A 21,721-nucleotide genomic window follows, 5' to 3' on the forward strand; every position below is an offset into this window, starting at 1 on the left:
TTTATCATCAATGGATTTTGATATTTTTTTACACCATATTCTTCCATACAGTCTTTCACACTATATTTTTCCAGAAACTAAATTAGTCTTTCAAACCATAATCAAAGGCTAAACAATCAAAGGAATCTCGTATTTTTTACGTAATGTCGAGTTTGCTTACAATACAAACATGTGAATCTCATATTCTCATCACAAATTCAAACTAGAATTTACATTGATGTTGCAAACAAGAATAGTCAGTGGTCTAGTATTTACAAGCATGCCTATTCTAAATTAAATCTATTTTCCTTCCACTTGTCATGATGAATCTGTGAAATTGGCCTTCATAGCCTCTTAAATTTCCTCCAAAGTTGGCCTTTATAATCAAGTTTCGATATTTCTTCCTTCACAATTAATCTGTTAAAATAAAAATCAAGATCTGATTAAAAATAAGAAAATTTGATGTCTCAGATACAAAAAAAATTACGATATTCAAACCGTTACCGAAATTGCCAAATTCAAAGGATGAAAGTCACAGGGTGAAGAAGAAGAAGGAAAATCGTTATCAAAATTTCAATTACTTAACGATTCACGCATACTAGTGAACAGGAATTTGCAATATCAGGTTGTGTTCCTACGAACCCTAATTTGCGAATAGAATTCCAAATTTATTTGAGAGATTTGTAAGATAATTAACAAAATGAAGTTTCAATAGAAGAAGGTGAGACAACCCGAAGAGAACTTCTCACGCCGAGCCACAAGAACAAGGAAAAGGATAGATGAGAGGTCACCTGCATTTTTTCTTAAAATCAGAACCATTAGATGTAGAGAGAGTAACGCGTTAGTGAGAGTCATGTGAAGAGCGATGGGTGATGGTGGTTTTCAGCGTGGAAGAGCGATGCAGGGTGGAAAGCTGAAAAGCACGAGGGTTTCAATGGAGAGAGAGAAACGCGTTAGTGAGAGTCACCTGATTCATTGAACTTCCCTTTTAATCACAGCCATCTAACTAATTCAACGGCCACTGTTTCATCCTCTCACCTTCTCATTTAAAAACTCCTCTCATTTGAAATGCTCTATATATATATATATATATATATATATTTTTTTTTTTTATTTTTTTTTTTTTATTTTGTCAAAAACAAAACTTTAAGTAAATGTGTAGTTCAAGTTGGAACCATCACAATTTTGGAGAATAGCAATAAATTTAGTTACCCCTACCAGAGTGGGTCATTACATGGACTTCTCTCCTTAAAAACTCTACTCCAGAGTTGTGAAAGTATGAAGATAAAATAATTTTAAAATTTAAAATGATTGATATTCATATTGGTCCTTTTGTTTATATTATGTATTTACAATATTCATTGAATCCAACTTGAATTTTGCCCTAGATGCTTCGAGCTTGGTTGTTTAATTTCGCCCTTGATGCTCCGAGCTTGGCTGTTTATTTAGTGGATAACATGTAGGAGCATTAGGGCTTCACTTCTAGTGATCGGAGTATACGAGAGTGACTATAATATTTAACTTTGAAGAAGTGTCCTCTCTTATCGAGCAAACTGTTACCCAAACTGATTGATTATTCATCAATTTTTTGTGCAACGTGCAGAAAAAACTCAATGCAAAGTTAAAATTGCAAAAAGGAGGAAGAAAACACAGAAGAATATCACATTCGGTTCCAAGTATTTTAAAGTAGGAACTACGCGTAGGTTACCTCCTCGACAGTATCAACTAATGATACTCAATGTTCCTGGCATTTCTGGGACCAGGACCTGCCATGATAAAAAAAAAGATGTGCAACTTGTGTGTTGTTCCTCATTTGTTCTTTCATTTATATTTTGTTACCTGTGAAATTGTCGGTCAATTTAGGTGTGATTCATATGTGGAATCTCTTTAAGGTTTTGCTGTGCTCGAGAGCAAAATGGCATTGAAAATGAAGTAACAAGATTCGGATATATAACAGGTTAAACAGAAATTTGTAACAATTGTTCACGAAGTGACAATTTATTAAATTTTAAAAAATCTAATGTATAAAAAAAACAAATAACATGGCTGAGCAGATGAATTGTTGTTATTTATCCTCAAAATTTGTGAGATTAATTTTTAGAATTCGCATATTGAGGGCTTGTTTACTTCCTCAACATGTTTTCAATTATGATTTTTTATTTTGATAGACCATATATACATGTGGTGACAAGGACGTTTTCATGAATGATGAAAATGTCTTTCTAGCATTTCCAAAAATATCGAAAAAGCCTCTCTTAACTGAATATAATTAAGAAAGGTCAGTTCATTTGAAAATTAAAGATGGAAGTTGATCACATTCAGCTAGCTGTCTCAATTTTTGAGGAACAAACTAACAAATCAGTTTCTCTCAGATAGCAATTATATATATAAGTCATGACTTGTTATTTATTCACTAATAATAAATATAGCAATCATTTCATCCCAAAAAAATATATACTCCCTCCGTTTTAGTTTTAAAATATAAGCAAATTTTACTTTTTAGGTTGAACCACATACATCATCAATTGAATGAACCTAAAAAGTAAAATTTGCTTATATTTTAAAACGGAGGGAGTAGCAATCATGATATGTAACTGGATTAAACATGCCAATATTAAGTCTCCCAACACAAGGAGGACAGAGCAAAATCTGTGAATTCCCTTTGATTTTTACGTATCCCAACCTCTATTACACCAAGAAAAGGCTTTTTTTTTCTAGCCCACTTTATTCAAACTCCTTTGCTAGAAGTTAGAAAAATCAGATAAAAATATAACAAAAAGTCTCCTTAAAATTCACTGATATTGAGAAATGCTGTATAAAAAGATAAAACAAATCAACCAAAAGCCACAAGAGACGCCTAAACTTCTAGTAGGTATAGCCCTTGACGAACATATCCTTCTTGGCTTCTTCATTTTCACCCTCGGCAGAGTATCTTCCAAGCTGAGCCAAGGAATTAGCTTTGGCACGGACCAAAAGAGACTTTTGAGCTGCTTCAACATTCTCAGGGCGACCTTGCCATGTCTTAAGCACGGTGTTCTGCAGGGCTCGTGCGTATGAGAAAGACACATGCCATGGGTTGGGACTTTGGTTCATAGCATTAAGATTTAGAGTTGCTTCAACTTCTGATTGTCCACCTGACAAAAACTGAGAATACAGACACAACATAGTTTAATTCAGTAGTTCTCAACTTTAGATTCTAATGTAAATGCAATCTTAAATTGAATTTTGTTAGAATAGTCATATTGTGTTTGTCATGCACCATACATCCATCCAAAATAGCGACAATCAAGAACACAACAGCATATATGCAATTGTGATTTATATGTTTAGAGATTCTGAATTTAGGCAATCACAAAAACAGTTTGAACAGAAGAAAAAAAAAATTGTGACATGTATATATCAAGGATTTAATTCATATACATTACGAGTAGTTTTTACATTGTCCATCAATCATAATTATCAGATTATTAAAAAGGTTTGACTTTAATCGTAATTATTTCTAAAGTCGCGCATATAGTTAATTTTGATATGGTGACAGTATATTTTTTTACACTGACAATGTATAACAATTAAACTCACATGTTAATTTATGTAAATCAGAAACTAATGGTGAGGTGCGGTAAATGTACCATGATTCCGGGGACTGCAGGAGGAACTCTTCTGTTAAGCATGGTTAGTGTATATTTGGCAATGGTTTCTGGAGAAGCCCTTTCTTTGTGCTCAGCACCAGGTGTAACCATGCTAGGCTTGAGCAAAATTCCCTCAAAAAGGACATTGTTCTGGGCCAAATAAAAGAAGACTTCGGACCATACCTTCTCAGCAACTTCCAGTGTCCTTTCAATTGGGTGGTCCCCATCAAGAAGAATTTCAGGCTCAACTATTGGAACAAGACCGTTGTCCTGCAATGGAACACAGATAGCATCCAAAAAAAGTTTAATATAAGAACACTGGCGAAAAATACTGAAATTAAAATTTACTGATACAATTTCATGTGTACTACTAGGCTATATTGTTTATTTCCAATCAGATTAATCTAATGATGTTACAAAGAGGATAAGTGCATTGTGCAAAAAACCTTGCTTGTGATAAATACTAAAAAGTGTTTCATAGTTATAAACTGACATCGAGAACCAACCAATAAAAGGTTCATTACATATCATAAATTATAAGATAACTACCAATCAAATTTCACAACCTATGCACATTTTCAACTTAAAGCGTGCTTAAATATCTACTGGCATAGTCAATAGACCAAACTAAACCCACAGCAAATGAAAGAATACCACTGTAAGACGGTACCAAAGAATAAGCCATGAAAGTACACCTGTTATTCTACCGACGAGCTTATTTCAACAAACAAACATTCATGGAATGCAGGAATACCTGAGAGATAGCAGCATATCGTGCAAGTCCCCAGGCCGCTTCCTTAACAGCCAAGGCAGAAGGACCACTTGGAATGCTGACAACTGTACGCCTGTATATTTCAAAAGCAAACCACCATTTCAACTCAATTTCAACGTATGTTATCAACAACAAAGTTTCATAAAGAAGAAACCAAGAATAGCTTACCACTTGGCAAATCGAGCACCTTGCTTGTAGTATTCAGCAGATCTAGAAGCCAATCCATCCAAACCTTGACACCATGATTCATTGTTTGACCCTGGTAGGGGAACCAAACCCTACAAAGAAAAAAGGATAAAAATATAACTTCCAGCAAGTTATGATCAACCAACCACTGAGACCAAATCACAGTCTTAGAGCCTGTTTGGATTGGCTTGTTAGAGTTTATCTATTGAGACCAAATCACAGCAAGTTATGACTATATTTTATCTTTTGTATTTCCATAAGCTCTTCAAGATAGCTTATAAACAGTTTATAGCTTGTATGAAAACAATTTGACTCTATTTTATCTTTTGTTACTGAAACAGTTTATAGCTTGATTTCTTCTTTCACATAGCTTACACATAAGCACTTATATTATAAACGTTTATGCTATAAGCGCTTAACTAAGTTGTTTATCCAAACAGAGCCTTGATCCTATATTACTAACAAACGCAATCAACATACCTTGTCAACTTTGATGCCAGGTACAATGTTCTCCTCGCGGAGACAATCCACAAACTTCTTCCCATCAGTTGTTGATTGGTAAAGGGTTTCTTCAAAGAAAATAGCACCAGAGATGTATTCACCTAGACCGGGTGTGGTCAGTAAAAGTTGCCTGTAAGCCTGGCGATTAACCTCAGTATTGTCCAATCCAATTGATGCCAAACGCTTCCCAGCGGTTGCATTTGATTCATCAATTGCAAGAATTCCACGACCGCGAGATGCAACAGATTTCTATACAATCAAATCAACACAAAATTCAACAAATCTTTTAAAACAAAATATAGACATAGTACAGTGTTAACAAAAGTGCAAATAATAAGCAAAATTCCAACTAGAGAGATTTATAAGAAAATTGGTGAAAACAAATATTAAAAAACAGAGCAAAATATACAAATCAAAGTTAAGGTGAGTGACCCAACAGAAAAGATTAAAACTTTATAGCATGAATTTAAAAGTAAAGAAAAAGGGTAAGAAATAAATGTCATCGAAATAAAGAGAAGAGAGAAAGGTAGTAGTTACAGCGGTTTGAACAAGTTCATCGGAGTAAGAAGCGCGGATCGGAAGAGAGACGTTGCGAGTGGAGGAGAGAGAGGAGGAAGATCCACCACGGCGAGAAGAGAAAGGATTGTTAGCGATCCATTGGGAAGAGAGAGAGTTGAGTTTTGCAGAAGCCATGGGTGATGAAAATAAGATGTACGATGTTGTTGTTTGTTTTTGACAAACGTTGATGTTGTTGTGTTGTTATACTACAAGTACAAGAGAAAGGGTTTGTTTTGTTTTGTTTCGGTTTGGTTTTTCTCGTTCACTCCGTCTAAACGGTAGGTAGTACAGAAACACACAAACTCAAACGGCAATTCCCAAATTCACCACCAACCCACTTTTCTATTCTAATACTTTTTTTTTTTTTTTTTTTTTTATAGATCACAGTCTCTTTCTTTTTATAAGCATTCACTTGTAACAAACCACGAGTAATTTGTTTAAATAACAAACTTAATTTTTTCACTCATAAATTTGTTTATCTTTTTTATACCGATTCAATTTGAAAATCAAATCTTATTTTCAAGATTATGTGAAGTTTTTATAATTTGAAAAACACTTTCATCTTTAGTTTCCATTACTATTATTTAATGCGAGAGAATTTAGATAAAGAAAATAAATATCGTTCATCTTTATCGACTACTCCCTCTGTCCCAAATTGTATGATATTTTGAGCATTTCACACATATTAAGAAATGTAATTAATTTTGTGTGGGAAAGAGATATTATGAGTTGTTTTACAAAATTGACCTTAATAAATGATATAAAAAAGATAAATGAATGACTTAGAAGTAGAGAAAGCAATAAATAGTGAAGGATATAATAGGAAAAGTAACATGAATGATTCATTGGTATTGTAAAGCGACATACAATTTGGAACAATTTTTTTTTTCAAAGTGACATACAATTTAGAACGGAGGGAGTATTATATAGTCTATTCATATTAGAATTTTGATCACTTAACTAGAATCAATATTGAAAGTGGAATAAACTATATATACTTTGGAATCTAATATTTGCAAGTCTTAGCTCAATTTGGCAGCAACAAAGATGGTGCAAATCAATGTGATAATTTTGATGATTCCTATGTGTATTTAGCTTTTTGGTTATTGTTTTATTTGTATCTATATTCGTATAAATTTTATTTGGGGTTGTGTCGAAGCAAGAATTGTTCGTAGTAAGATATGTAAATCGTGAATCCTCTATATGCCTTTTTAATATTTTTATAATTCGTTAAAGTTTATTGATGCTTTGCTCGTCAAATTATTAATTTTTTTTCTTTCAAAACACACTTTAATTTATTTTAATTGTAAAACAGGAAAACAAAATACTGTTTTTGTTTATTATCTTCTTGATAGAAAATCCATTTTCTTTTAATATTTTTAATATAAATTTATTATTTTATAATTGTTCGTAGTTTTGTTTAAAGAAATAGTTATCTATGTGTATCTAAATAAAACAACTTCTTTCGGCTCTTTTGGACTGACTTTTTCTTTTCAAAGATGTCATCAATTTTTAATACATATAACATATGTAACAAATAGATAAGAATAAATTTAAATATTAAAAAAATGTAATAAACACGATATGAATATATATATATATATACATGTCTGATTTTTTTTCCTTTATCATTTAAAAAGTGTAAAAAAACTATATCAGTATATTTATACCTACTTTATCATTATCCGAATTATACCTTCAAACAACCTTTTATATAATAAAGATTGTTGTTGGTGTCAATAAAAAAAATAGATTATATTCTTTTTGTTATATCGTTGGTGTCATTGAAATAGATAATCATGGTTAGTTTGATTTGTTGTTTTAATCTAAATTAAAATTTCATATAAAAAACACGGTTCATAATTTTTAAACGTGTGCCCGTCTTTTCGCTAGTTAAAAATAATGAATTGTTATACCGTTATATATTAATAAATATATATTGTTTTTCAAGGGGGGAAATATTGTTATTTGTTCTCGTGAACATAGATGTGTTGATAAAGTCATTGTTTTGTATAAGCAGGGGTCGGAGTTTAAAGCTGAAATTCTCAGTTATTCGCATTAAAAGTGAAATTGTAGTTATTAGGATACCTTACAAAAAAATATCATTATTTTTTAAATAAATAAAATCATCTAAATACACATTTTGTATGTTTGATTAGAGTTGACATGAATTAATTTTTTAAAAATGATATTTGTTCAACTATTATATGTGACGATTTTGGGACAATTCTATTTTATACTTTCATTTTATTCTCACTCGCTTTGTTATTTTAGTTCCAAAATACGAGTGGAGCAAAAGGTTGTCCCAAATCTTATTACAAATTGATTGTACAAATATTATTTTTCTTAATTTTGAGTGAATTAACGATAAAAACTTAATTTTATTTAAAAGTAAGTTGAAAGTAAAATGATCCGTATTTTGAAACCGTAGTATAAAACTATTTGAATGCAACAATTAATTCTATAATAAAAACTACAAATTATAACTTCGTAAAAAAAGGGATTATACTTTAAGAAAACTCCTAGAATCAATTCTAAAAGGAAAAAAAAAACAATTATACTCTAAACAATCAAAGATATAAAAATCAATTTTATGCCTTTAGAATGAATTTTGATTGGGATAATATTTTAGTCCATGAATATAGAGGGAGTTGTCGCAATACTCATCAAAATTTCAAAATGGTTGTACTTTTTGTTAGTCATAGATTGATATTATTTTTTTTAAGAAACTAAACGAAAATATATTAAAAACACATACAGTCCCTTAAGCATAAGGTGTGCCAAAAGAAACTGAAAATAGTTAGTTACAATACAGTAAGGCTAGAAAAGCCAGAAAACAAAAACAGAGATTACAAGGCAGTCTGTAAACAACATAATGGATTTTGTCTCCAAAAGGGATAATCAAAAGTAAACATAATGAAGTTTGCTTTCATCCACCAAAAGGTTTGAAGTTTAACCCTTTCAAGAAGAGCTTCAAGATGACCCAAATGGTTTTGGAAAATCTTCATATTGCAATCTTTCCAAATAACAAATAAAATCGAAATCCAAATAATAGACAAAGCTTTCGTATAATTCTTTGAAAAACCTCCAAGGGCATAAAACTGGTTAGCATGAGTATATAAATTGTCATGAAACACCGTAACAAAACCAAGCCAATTCGATATCAAGAGCCATAATCGACCATAATAATCACATTGAAAAAACAAATGATCCCTTTCCTCCTCCTTACCACACAAGGCCGCACAAGAAGCATCTGCAGCCTAAAGGACATTCCTCTTGCGAAGATTGTCCTTTGTAGCAAGTCTATTCAGAAAGAGACGCCAAAAAAAAATGTTAACTTTTAAGGGAACCGCTTTAAGCCATAAAAATTGATCAAACTCTGCAGTGATATTGGTGTCCACCGTTGTTAAATAAGAGTAAGCTGAATGCACCGTATATGATTGTGACGAATGGAGTCTCCATACCCACCGATCAGACAGGTCTACCTGCAAAACAAAGTTAGCCAACCTCTCCACACACTCTCTCATCAACTCTTCCTCCCAAGCGAATAATCTCCGCCTCCACCTCCACGCATCCCCATCAGCCCCCCATCCCAACAGAAACATCTCCCTTACTGTGACATTTTTATTTTCCGATAACTCAAAAAGTCTAGAAAACGACGCTGCTAACGGAACATCTAACAACCAAGCATCCTTCCAAAACATAGTAGTACTCCCATCTCCTACCTTCCTAACTATGTTATCAACCAACCAAGTATTCTCCGCCAAACCCACACCAGCTCTAATTTGGCTTAACTGACGCCATCAAATCGACCCAACTCCCTCACCAAACCGCACCCTCCCACCAACTTCTCCGTATTTCGCTCGCAGCACCACATTCCACAAACTTTCCTTCTCCTCCAACACCCTCCACACTCATTTCCCTAATAAAGAAATATTGAACTCCCGCAACCTTTTTACCCCTAAACCCCCATTCTCCTTTTTCAAACAAATATCATCCCATTTTATCCATGAAATTTTCCTAGAATCCTCACCACCACCCCAAAAAAAATTAATAAAAATAGAGTCAAGGATAGAAATGATACCTGAGGGAGCTTTGAAGAAAGAAAGGAAATAAACCGGAATGGAAGACAGAACGAACTTTAGCAAAACCAACCGACCACCCAAAGATAAATTTGTACACTTCCAACCGGATAACCGCCGACGAATTCTCTCAACCAACGGGTCCCAAAAATGAAGTTTGCGAGGATCCCCACCAATAGGCAAACCTAAATAAATGAACAGCAATCGACCGTGTCGACAATGCATTACCCCCGCTGCCTCATGTAACCAAGACTCATTAATATTCACCCCGAACAACATACTTTTGTGGAAATTAACTTTCAACCAGGAAACAACTTCAAATAGCAAAAGAACAGCCTTCATTGCCCGAACATTAGCCCAAGACTTAATACCAATCAATAAGGTGTCGTCAGCGAACTGGAGATGGGACACTGCAACTGGATCATGCGCCCCTACTTAATATGACGTAAACAAACCATTTGCAACAACCGCTGACATCATTACATTAAGACCTTCAACAGCTAACAAAAACAAAAACGGGAAAAGAGGATCCCCTTGACGGAGGCCTCTCTCAAAATGGAACTCATCTGTCGGACAACCATTTACTAAAACTGATGCCGTAGCCGCTGTAACACACTCCATAATCCAAGAGCGCCACAGATGCGGAAAATTCATTTTAATCATCACCTCATCTAAGTACCTCCAATCCACGGAATCATATGCTTTTTCAAAATCCACTTTAAACATAAGTAACTCTTTATTATTACACTTCGCATCATCTACCAATTCATTAGCTATTAGAATCCCATCCAAAATCTGTCTACCCTTTATGAAAGCTAATAGATTGATATATTAACAATAATTTTCAATGTTAACAATAATTTTTTTGCTATAGAGACTAATATGACGATAAACAAGTACTTATAAAGATTGATATGTCGATAAATAAGTATAACAAGTTCTTATATAGACTGATATGTCAATAAATAAGCAGATTCAAGAGTATCTGAGAGACTATTTTGATCAAAGAAGTGCACAATAAAACTAGTACGAAGGTTCAATACATTCATAGATTAACGTGGTTACTCGATACACATGACCAAAATGACTATTATCCGTTTTGATTCCTTCAAATATACATATATCTTATTAGGGCCATGTTAACCAACGTCCCTAGACAATGTAACAGAAACTAGCGCATCAGTTGTGGAGCGAGCTCAAAACATGGTTGTTGACTAGCAATTAGCAAACGCACCTGACACTACTGTAACCACCGGCCACAATCCATCTTCATCGACCCTCAGTGGGGGGCTTTCCACTTCGAGTTTACGCAATGAAAGTCAGTGGCAGCATCCTATAACATCGATGCCGGTTTCTCTAACTCCCTTAATCGAACAGGTATTAGTATTTGTATTTGGGAGTGAGATGGTAGTTTTGCGTTGGCAAAAACTGTGATGCATCCTTGTCTTCTTCCGGTAGATGTGGGCGAAGCGCTCGGATTGCACTTAGCCTTGCAATGGTTAAGTGACATGCAATTTGATAATGTGGATTTTGAAACAGATTCTAAGTTGACGTCTGATGCTTTTCTCTCTGACAGAAATGACACGTCCGAATTTGGTTGCATTATAGGATGTTCTTTGTTTATTTCTTTATTTTCTAGCTATAGGATGAAGTTTGTTAGACGACAAACTAACATGGTTGCTCATGCACTTGCAAGAAAAGCCACGTTAATATCTAGTCCCACTGTTTATTATAAAATACCCAATTGTATTGAAACTCTTATTATCAATGAAATGCTATAAGCAAGTTTCCCTAAAAAAAAAAAAAAAAACCAAATGTCCTTGTAAAACTAGTTAAACAAGAAAAAACAAAATTAACATTAAAAACAACACTTTTTTGGGTTTCAAAAAATAAAATACCCAATTTTCAAAAAATATTTTCTTTTATAATTCCTTAATTAACATTTTCCATCTTATTATTCTTTTATCTCAACAATCTTCCTCTTCCCCGTTCTTCATTATTCATCCATTTCAGTGTGACATCAAAGCCATGAATTGAATGAGAGAGTAAACCCTACAACACAAATCATGTATCATCACCATAACCATAACCATAACCAGAATGGTTCGTTGGAGCGCAGAGCTCAAGCATCAAACGGAGACATTGCTGCTGCTACCACCAACGGTAACGGTGTTGTTGGTGCTTCCAATTTGAATCCAACAACAAGACTTCTCGGAAGCCCTAGAGGAGACCACATGCCTGACAACTATGAAGATCTTCCTTTGGATTTCAACCCACTTGTCTTCACTTCACTTGAAAGACATCTTCCTTCTCACATCCTTAACCTCTCCAGAGACCTTAAAGCTCACTACATGTCTAACATTCTTCTCCGTTATTTGCCTCACTCAGAACGTGTTCGGGTTCGTATTTTTTTCTTTTCAAGATGCCCAGAAGCGTTTTTTTGTTTGAAAATGTTTTACTTTCATATTTCTTTAATAAAAATTTGATTTTGAAGTTTTTGAGTATGAAAACCTTATATTTTTCATATTTCTTGAATAAAAATTTGATTTTGATGTGGTCCATAATCAATAGGGTTTGTGGGTTATATCGTAACTGCTAGTTGCTTGATTTTGAGGGTTTCTGAGATAATTTAGGGCAAGATATTGATGTTTAGGCATTGGGGGAAGATAAATTTTACTACAGACTGTGATATCGTTAAGACATAGGTTGATGTCAATCTTATCTTTAGGGTTTGTTTAGGGTTGACTTATTTGAGCTTATCTGTAGGGCTTGTTTGAATTTACTTATTTTGAGCTTATCTATTGCTATCAGTACTTGTGATATTGTTTGAGAGAGCTAATGGGGGAAGTCTTAAACATTTTAAAGGCTCTGTTTGGGCCCTAACAAAAAGAAAGTGTTGTTGGGTCCTGTAAATTATTTCAAAATATTATATTTTTACCAAATTCGGAGCCTCAAAATTTTGAGTCACTTTGCACTTGTATATAACCGGCCCTCAAACTGATAATGACACGTCTATTTGTTGTTTTCAGCTTATTTTCATAAGCTCTATTGGATAACTTATGAACATAGGTTATAGGCTATGTGAATACAATTTGACTTTATTTACCTTTTCTTATAGAAATAACTTATACATAAGCTCTTACCACATGATAGGTGCTTAATAATTTGTTTATCCAAATAGGAACTTAATCTGTATATCTTTGGTTCTGTAAAAGTACTTGTTTGTGTATTTTCTAGGCATGATACATCTGGTAGGTACGAGTATGGATTTTACAAGGAAGCATAATGTTCCTTTGCATGAGTCTACAATTCTGGATTTGCTTCCTGCAATTGTTGTCGAGAATGTAGTTTTGTTTTTTGTTGTGATGGCATAGCTAGGTTGCATTTCCTAGAGCCGCCTATGAAAGTCATTTTCACCTTTCAAGTTATTCTTTCTTTACATGTCTTGCTAACTGCCCAGAAATAAGGCGCGTTTGTTACGCAAGAATGTGTGGGAAGGGCATTCTTCAGAAGTGTCAAGTTTAAGTTTCTTCCTGATGACTTATTCCCTTGAAATGAGATGAAAACCACTATTTGATCCCTCCAAGATATAAAGTGCGATCTAGGCTTGAGGAAATCATGAATAGTGAGTAGTGTTTTAAGTTTTAAAAAATTCCTCTACCCTCTAAATAAAACTAGAATAGCAGATTCATATGCAGATTCATATGTTTGTGAGTGTGTGTTACAAACATATGTTAGTTAGTTAGTTAATGTAAAAAAAAAATAGAAAATCACTTGCTAGCCTAAAAGGGTGATGGAAAATGAGCCTAATATCTGTTGTCTCGTGACAGCGAGTTTCTCATAGCATGCAATTTCTTTTATTTTTCCTATTATTTTGTGTTTAGATTGGTTCTGTTGTTCATCTTCTGAGTTTTTGGTTTTTTCTATGTTGGATCGAACAGATGCAAAAGCAGAAGGAATACAGGCAAAAGATCATATTAAACTATCCTGTAAGTTTTCTATTGAATGTCAAATAAGCTTTGTCCATTTGTCTTGTTAAAAAAAAAAAACTGTTCATTTACAAATAGAAAATTTTCTTTTCTTGTTATGATTCTTTTGAAAATCGTGGGATAAACATGGTTTTGTTTCGAAGGCCATATTTTATTCATTGCTTGTATACGAGAATCGGGAATTAGCATATAAATATCAGAATCTTATGGCCTGAGGACAACCATCTCGTCTCCTTTCTTACAAGCATTTATGTACAAATCACATCTTATCTTACCAATTATTCGCATTTGTTTTGTAGCCGCTTCATAAGGAGATATATACTATGCATAGTGAACACTTTTTTGCTCCCTCGTTTCTCAGAGCTATTAAGGAAAATACAGAAGCTAGTTTTAGAAGTATAATGGCCGAACCCTCCAGAGGAGTATATACGTTTGAAATGCTTCAACCACAGTTTTGTGAAATGTTGGTATCTGAGGTATCACATTCCTTTTTTTTTCCTTTTCATGCATATATCATTATATCTGTTCTATATTCGTGTTTTGTATTTTCTTATCAGGTTTTGATTGCTTAGGTAGATCATTTTGAAAGATGGGTCCATGAGACCAAATTCAGAATCATGCGACCTAATACAATGAATCAATATGGTGCTGTTCTCGATGATTTTGGCCTGGAAACCATGCTTGATAAATTGATGAACGATTTCATACGTCCTATAGCTCGAGGTTATTTTTTATTTTTCTTAATGAGAATGGATGAGAATATAGCGTTCTTTGAGATAAAGAAGCAATGCTCACTTTTGCAATTTTGATTTTTTTTGGTGTAGTGTTCTTTTCTGAAGTTGGTGGATCCACACTGGACTCTCATCATGGTTTTGTTGTTGAATATGGAACCAATAGGGATGTGGAACTTGGTAGGTTTTTCAAACTTCTGTCATAGTTATGCGACTTGCTATTAGTTGGAACTTGTATCAAAATGGACTATCATGAAACCTTCCCATCGTTCCTTATCGTTGTTGGAACTTATATCAAAATGGACTATCATGAAACCTTCCAGTTGTTCCTTATTCGTTTTAATAAACACTATATACCACTCTTATTTAAAAATGTAAAAGTTTACCCTATTCCAGTGTTGTCAAACGTCGGCCATGACAGCGCTAGGTGGGTTGCGGTGGCTGATTTTGGATAACTGCCATGACCAATTTGCAAAGGATGGCGGCACCATGGCTGATATGGCGGCTTAAAATGACAATATTTTAGTTTTTTGCAATCAATAACACTTCCCCATTCCCTCTCAAACCCTTAATCTAAAATGATTTTAGTTCACTCATACTACATCGTGATGACTTTGAGTTTTTTAAACTGTATACTCTTAACTTTCATGATACTGTGATAATTTTGGCCTATCTGCTGCTAAATATTAATGCATCTATATGATAGGAACCCAATCCTCAATGCCCCTAAGCCTTTCAGGTATATACCCGAACGCCTAAGTTACAGGACAGAGAATTCGGAGGTTTGTTATATAAGTAACATGCGGGAGAGGGATAGGATATATTCTGAAATATTGACTGAACTGTCAGGGGCTAGCGATTCATCCTGAGCTGGTAGCTTCTGCTCTGTAATTTTCTTTTTCTTTGATATGTAATATAGTAAGAAATACATTTCTATATAGCAGTTGCTATCGATCTATGCTCATACAGTTCAAAGAAATATTAACTTTTGATGCCTTACTTGTTAAGCCCTCGTGAATCATAATAATTGGATCTCATGGATTTTATTCTATACTAAATCTGTTTCCTTCTTGCTTGCTACCTATTTCATGTTTACCTTTTAATCCTTTAGCTTTACATGCTTTTGTTTGTATGTAAAAAACATTTTTTTTTACAGGGTTCCACGTGGATGACGCAGAAGTCACCTTAAATATTTGCTTGGGAACACAATTTTCAGGTGGAGAACTGTTCTTCCGAGGTGTTCGATGTGATGAACATGTGAATACAGAGACCCAACCAGGGGTATGTCTGCTACCTTATTGTTAGAGGAAAAATATATTCGGGGATAATTTTTATGGGTTTGTAGCTAACTAGAAGATGATATTGACCAAACACTGTTGATAAATTATCCGAATTTCATGTGGACATTGCTTCTTTTTTTAATTCCAACCATATTATTGTAGGAGATATTCGATTATTCCCATGTTCCAGGACATGCAGTCCTTCATTCTGGTCGCCACCGTCATGGCGCTAGACCGACAATATCTGGGAATCGAATCAATTTAATTCTCTGGTGTAGAAGGTATTTCCATCACTTTTTTCATACATCTCCTTGTAAATAGAATGAATGCTGTTGATTTTTTTTTTTCTGTTAATATATTGGCCATAATTATGGTCATCAATGTTCGTATAGTTCGGCGTTTAGAGAGATCAAGAAATATCAGAGAGAATTTCCGAGCTGGTGTGGAGAATGCAGACGCAAGAAGAAGGAGAGAGAGCGCGTATCAATTGCTGCCACCAAAGAGGTAATACAGCAAGCCTTTGACATGAATTTGTTTGTTTGTTTGATTGTTTTTTGTTTAAATTGGGGAGAGGAAATATTATGACAATATTAGAGAGAGAGTTGGAGGGTAGCACCTATCACAAAAAAAATGGTAGAAACTGTTAGATGGTTTGGACATGTAGAGAGTTGACCTTTAGATTATGTAGAAACTGTTGGGTGGTTTGGACATGTAGAGAGTTTACCTTTAGATTATGTAGATCAGATGGAGAGTAGTCAAATCACTAGAGGCAGAGGAAGACCTAGAAAAACTATTAGAGTTCAATGAATTGGATAGGGAAATGATATATGATAGAACATTATGGCGGTGTTTGATCCATGTAGCCGACTCCAGTTAGTGGGATAAGGCTTGGTTGTGGTATTTAGAGGGAGTGGAAGCCACCAAACCGTGCATACTTCAGTCGGTATCCGAACCCTGTCCTTTAGGTTACAAAACTAGGCAGTTGCCGTTGCTCTTGAGCTAACACCTGTGGGATTTATGAGATGAAACCATGTGTTGACCAAGGTTGATAATGTTGCCCATCTTCATTTTGCAGGAATTATTGAAGAGGGAACTTAAATCAGCCTCATGAACTTGCACCAGCACATGCAAATGGTACTTGGTTCTTTTTGTATAATTGACTTGATTTATGAGTGTCAACTTGGCATGTTGAAACTTTTCTGGATTCAGTAGTATTCTTAGTGTAACAATATGTGATTTTAGTTAAAAGTAATATAAGCATACATTTCATATTTTGATGAATAACCATAATTGTTCAATTGGAAGCTAATCTTTCCTACATTGTTATAAATAAATAAATTATGGGATATTTACGTATATTATAAAGATGATTGCTGATCTCCCCCTAAAATGTGGCATTTTACCGGAAACATGCTTCTGACGGATTTGGGTATATTAGAGGGGGATGAGCAATCAATCACCTATTATAAACAAATTGGGAATGACAAATTTGGAGGCTCAGTTTTGAAACTTGTTTCCAGTCCCAATTGAACCCAGATCCAAACGACTTATATTTACAACTATAACAACTTATCCTCTAACAAATTATATTTTGTCTTGGTTGGGAATTAGTTGTGTTTTGACAAATAATTGCTATTGTGATTCGGTTCAATTTATAGGTTTGGTATCTCATATAGTAAGAAAGTGAATGAATATCTTCATTCAATTTGAAAAAAAAACCAACAAATTATCATATTTTTCACTTAAAATTTGTTCTATCCAAATTTATATTTCATAGATAAGTATAAACTGTATGGAAATTTTGTAAATATATAAAACTAAACATTTAAATTTGAGTATTGTGGAAAAATTTATAAACAAAGATATATGCCTGCACTCTTGTTCAAAAAATATATATATGCATGTACTAGTATGTTTTTAGTTTGTTTTTTTTTCTCTTTCTTTTCACAAATCTGAAATCCAATAATTTTTTTAATGGTTTTCATGTATTTTTAAATTTTACTTTATTCGTCTATTTTTTGTATATTAATTTTTTTTTTCCCTATTGCAAGTAGAGAAAGAAGATATTTTTTTTTTTTACTCTTTGGATATAGAAGAATCCCGAACCAAATACTAGCTCTTTTTTTAAACAGGTATAAAATGTTAAGGCCCCGAGCATGACATTATTATAGATATTTTTAATCCAACATGACATTATTGGAAGTCAGACATTCTTTTCTACTTCCGTTGAGTTAATTGATGGGATAAAATCGCAAGTGCACGGTTCTATCGAAGTAGTAATAAAAGAGTATCGTTATGATAGGGACTTGTTAAGTTCAATTAAATTTTGTTGATGATTAGAAGAAAATCAAGTTGCAAAGTAGGGGTTTTTAAACGGTTGAAAGATAATATAGTAAAAATAGCCTTGGGATCATTGGTCCGTCATGGTGACAAAATCCTTCACAAACCAAACTATTAAACCTAGAACCTTATGTTAGACCTAACTTCTAAAGACAGTTTCTCTTTTGTTCCTCTAGCAATTAAGCCTATTTCGCTGACTTGATCACTATTAGATTTTGGTCCCTTTAACAACCAAGTCTATTTCGCTGACTTGATCACTGTTAGAATCCTTGAAGTTCGAAACTTATATGTCTCAAAGATGGTAAAAACTATTTCGCTGCCTTTACAATCTTTGTCTAAATTCACTTGTTCGAATATCAAAGCTCCACTTTCATTTTATGAATTGATATTTGAGATGATGGATTAACAATTATCAAACCCTCCACTTTCGTTTCCACAGTTTGATAATGGTTAATTCATGTTAAAACGGTGAATTTAGATTAGAGATTAGGATTACATAAGATTAGGGTTAAAAGCTTGGTTTGATTAGGATTATGTCATTAGACTTATCCAACAATCCCAAGACAAGAGAAGTCTACTCACTCTTGTTCATCGTAGACATGGAGAAGAAGAGGAAAAACATAAAAGTAAATAACAAGAAAGTAAAGGAAAAGAAAAGAACTTTTATTAAGAAAGACAATTGTCACTTATTGAATTCCAAGAATAAAAGATGAATATTTGTGATGGCTAGCTACTCTATTTATAGTCTACATTCGACTTAGAATCTAAGTAATTATATCACTAGAATGTTTCACAAGCAACTGCGGGCTTTTTGGTAAAACTAAAATAGAGTAGCTTAAAATCTAAGCAAAAGCAGCAAAAGGTTGTCCTGGGAGATGGCACGGCCGTGCCAATGTTAGCACGGGCCATGCCAAGCTTCTAACTTGGGGGAGACATATTTTTGTCTCCGAATCTTCGTATCTTCGCTCTGAATCAGCTCCAAAACTCATTTCTTTTGCTCCAAGACTCAATCCATCAAATATTCATTCCTGAAATATAATAATATACAATTGAAGTAAAATAGCTCTAAAAGGAAATAATATTAAAATAAAATAAACTTAAATCTAATTAAAACGAAACTAAATATTATATTAAAATAGATAATTAACGACTCATCATTAACTCTTTAATTGCTGTACTACTTCCATTGACAAATCAAATTATAGTTTTTTTGGGACAAAATCTAATCCAATCCAAGTACGGTCGAACTGTCGAAGTATAATAAATGGACAACATTTCCCCCTAAAAAATAGGACAAAATTTTCACCTCTAATGGAATGTACCTCACAAAAGTTTCTCAACTTTGACCTAAGTTTTCAAAAACTGAAACGAGCATCCCCAACATCCCATTTTGGTCCTTAAACCGGTATCGTTTATACACTTTATGTGTTTATAACTAACAGCAGTAAGTATTCAATTCAGCACTTCAAAAAAAATAAAATTATGAGTCCTAACAATAACTCTATATTATTAAATTTTAGCAATAATTTATCTATCTATTCTAAATTATTTAATTTTTAAAATATTAAATTAATTCAATTATATTTTATAATAAGTAATATTTTTTTATTTTTTATTAATAATTAAAAAAATGGCCTTTTTTTTCCCTATAATCAAGCAACTGCATTATGTGATTGTTGCTTTCTTTTCTTTGGAAGGATGCGTTATACGTTGCAGGAAAAAAATTGTTTTTGGTTGAAAATGAAAGTTCAACATTGACAAATAAACAAACAATTACATCCAATTGAAAGGAGAAAATTATATTTGCAAGTAATTCTATTGTGGGACCCATAAATAATAAGAGAGAGCGTGTCTACAAAAACACACATATCTCCGTAGATATCCTATTATTTGATGTTATCGTAAGGATTTCTATTCAGCAAGATGTTAAATAGGGGAAAAATGATTTACTTTTGTATTATACAAAATTAATAAACTTAAGTTTTTTTTTTTATTAAGGATTTTGCTATCAAGTGTTTTAAAGATTCAAAAATAAAAAAGTATTTATAAGTTTTATGTAAAAAATGTTACTTTTTCAAACTTTCATCATGTTGAATGTATCATTCTCAAAACAAAAACTTTATTTTTGGACTTCTTAGCAGGAAACTTAAGTTTTGATGCTTTTTTTGTAATTGTTGACCTTTGTATTCTCTAATCTTTTAATTTCTTATACATTGATTGTCGGTTTAATATATCACTTTTTTGGTCTTTTAAAAAAAAAAAAAACTAATTTACGGTCACTAAGTAATTGAATAGAAATATTGCTTACAGTTTGGCCTTAATCAGAAAGACAAAGCGTGGCTTATAGGCTGTTTGGAACAGCGTTTAAATGCCATTTCTCACGATCCGAGGCAACTTTAAAGTAAAAATATAGAAGCTAAAAGGGACAGCTTCACATAAAACGTGGTTTTCTTTGCTTTCTACCGCTTCAACAAACACACCAAACGTGTTATTGTCACTACATGCAAAAGTTTAACAATGGAAAATTAGAGACCGACAAACATAAAATCAATCTCCAATTTCATCAAGTCTTAATGAAGTGTTTGATTAGAGATATTTTTTTTCCCAACTCTAATTTTTGTTATTAATTCAATCTTTTTCAATAGTAATGCGAACGTTTCTAACTTATCCCTTTCAGCACTTTACATATAATATTTTAAGAAACTTCTGGACACTCTCCTCGTTTCACCCACTAATTCTTCCTGAAGCTTCAGAGCTAAGATATTCTTTTAAACTTAGGTTATATTTTAATACCTACGTTTAATATTGATTGAATATCATTCCTTTATAATGCTAACTCGTTACTCTTTCAAGCTACCTTAATTAAAGGCAAGAATTTCTCCATCGATGTCTTTGTCATTCAGTCTCATATTCTATCTCGACTCTTCTATGCAATGCATTCTGTATCTTCTTGGATTTAATAAGTAACGTAAAGTTACATAACAAATGCAAAGAGGAGATAATATTATATATTTTTGGATCATTCTTATACCTTCCTCCATTTGGCTGTGTTTGCCATTAAAGAACACTTTTTTTCAGTACTAAAATGGTTTTTATATATCGATCGAATAGCTTTTTCAAGGTCATCCAAGGTTGACAAACATATATGGTTGTTTGTACCTAACATATCTCATATATATACTAGATTATAATATTATTTTAGAACTTGAGTAGTACTCATATGTTCTATAATAAATTAAGTAAATTATTAAAATATTCTTACGTGTGTATTAATTTGATGTCTCAAAATTCTAACTTAGTTTATTGTACGACTGTATGACGATTTTTTTTTTTTTTTTTTTTTTTTTTTATGTTCAACTTTCTCTTCCTCTTTTCTTTTGGTGCATCCAGGTTTGCTTCTTTTTCATTCTTTTTTTTCTTTTCTTCTTCTTAGCATGATTATTTGTTTTTTGTTTTAGATTTTAGAGCTTTCTAATTTTAGATGAATATTTCAATTTGTTTTTAATTTTTATTTGGGAATTGATTTAATCTTTTTTGTGTGAAACTTTGAAAAAATTCTTCACTTCGTTCAGTAATTTTTTTATGTGTCTTGGTTACTTTTCTTTTATGTCATGTATTTCGTTCATTCAAAAATTGAAATGCACAATGTAAGAATCATGAGTTTTGTATGGATT

At 32.9% G+C, this 21,721-nt stretch overlaps 2 protein-coding genes and 1 long non-coding RNA gene across 3 annotated transcripts; 1 reads left to right on the forward strand and 2 right to left on the reverse strand.

Moving 5' to 3' along the window:
- Positions 1-109: 109 nt before the first annotated feature.
- Positions 110-1,025, reverse strand: LOC112416811 (uncharacterized). The gene is made up of 2 exons (XR_003007320.2): positions 484-1,025; positions 110-396 (listed from the first exon to the last, which is right to left on the reverse strand). It is a non-coding gene; the product is annotated as an uncharacterized lncRNA (long non-coding RNA).
- Positions 1,026-2,585: 1,560 nt separating this feature from the next.
- Positions 2,586-5,910, reverse strand: LOC25485453 (fructose-bisphosphate aldolase 3, chloroplastic). Its single transcript, XM_013614667.3, has 6 exons — positions 5,605-5,910; positions 5,047-5,316; positions 4,549-4,658; positions 4,363-4,453; positions 3,609-3,878; positions 2,586-3,123 (listed from the first exon to the last, which is right to left on the reverse strand). Exons 1-6 carry the CDS (start codon positions 5,758-5,760, stop codon positions 2,845-2,847), a joined length of 1,176 nt encoding a protein of 391 aa, XP_013470121.1. The 5' UTR covers positions 5,761-5,910; the 3' UTR covers positions 2,586-2,844.
- Positions 5,911-11,650: 5,740 nt separating this feature from the next.
- Positions 11,651-17,011, forward strand: LOC25485454 (2-oxoglutarate and iron-dependent oxygenase domain-containing protein CP2). The gene is made up of 9 exons (XM_013614668.3): positions 11,651-12,106; positions 13,649-13,696; positions 13,996-14,172; positions 14,269-14,419; positions 14,521-14,607; positions 15,584-15,708; positions 15,870-15,988; positions 16,100-16,211; positions 16,783-17,011. Exons 1-9 carry the CDS (start codon positions 11,774-11,776, stop codon positions 16,816-16,818), a joined length of 1,188 nt encoding a protein of 395 aa, XP_013470122.1. The 5' UTR covers positions 11,651-11,773; the 3' UTR covers positions 16,819-17,011.
- The last annotated feature ends 4,710 nt before the right edge of the window (positions 17,012-21,721 follow it).

This window comes from Medicago truncatula, chromosome 1 (genome assembly GCF_003473485.1).
Source record: "Medicago truncatula cultivar Jemalong A17 chromosome 1, MtrunA17r5.0-ANR, whole genome shotgun sequence".
Classification (NCBI taxonomy): domain Eukaryota; kingdom Viridiplantae; phylum Streptophyta; class Magnoliopsida; order Fabales; family Fabaceae; genus Medicago; species Medicago truncatula.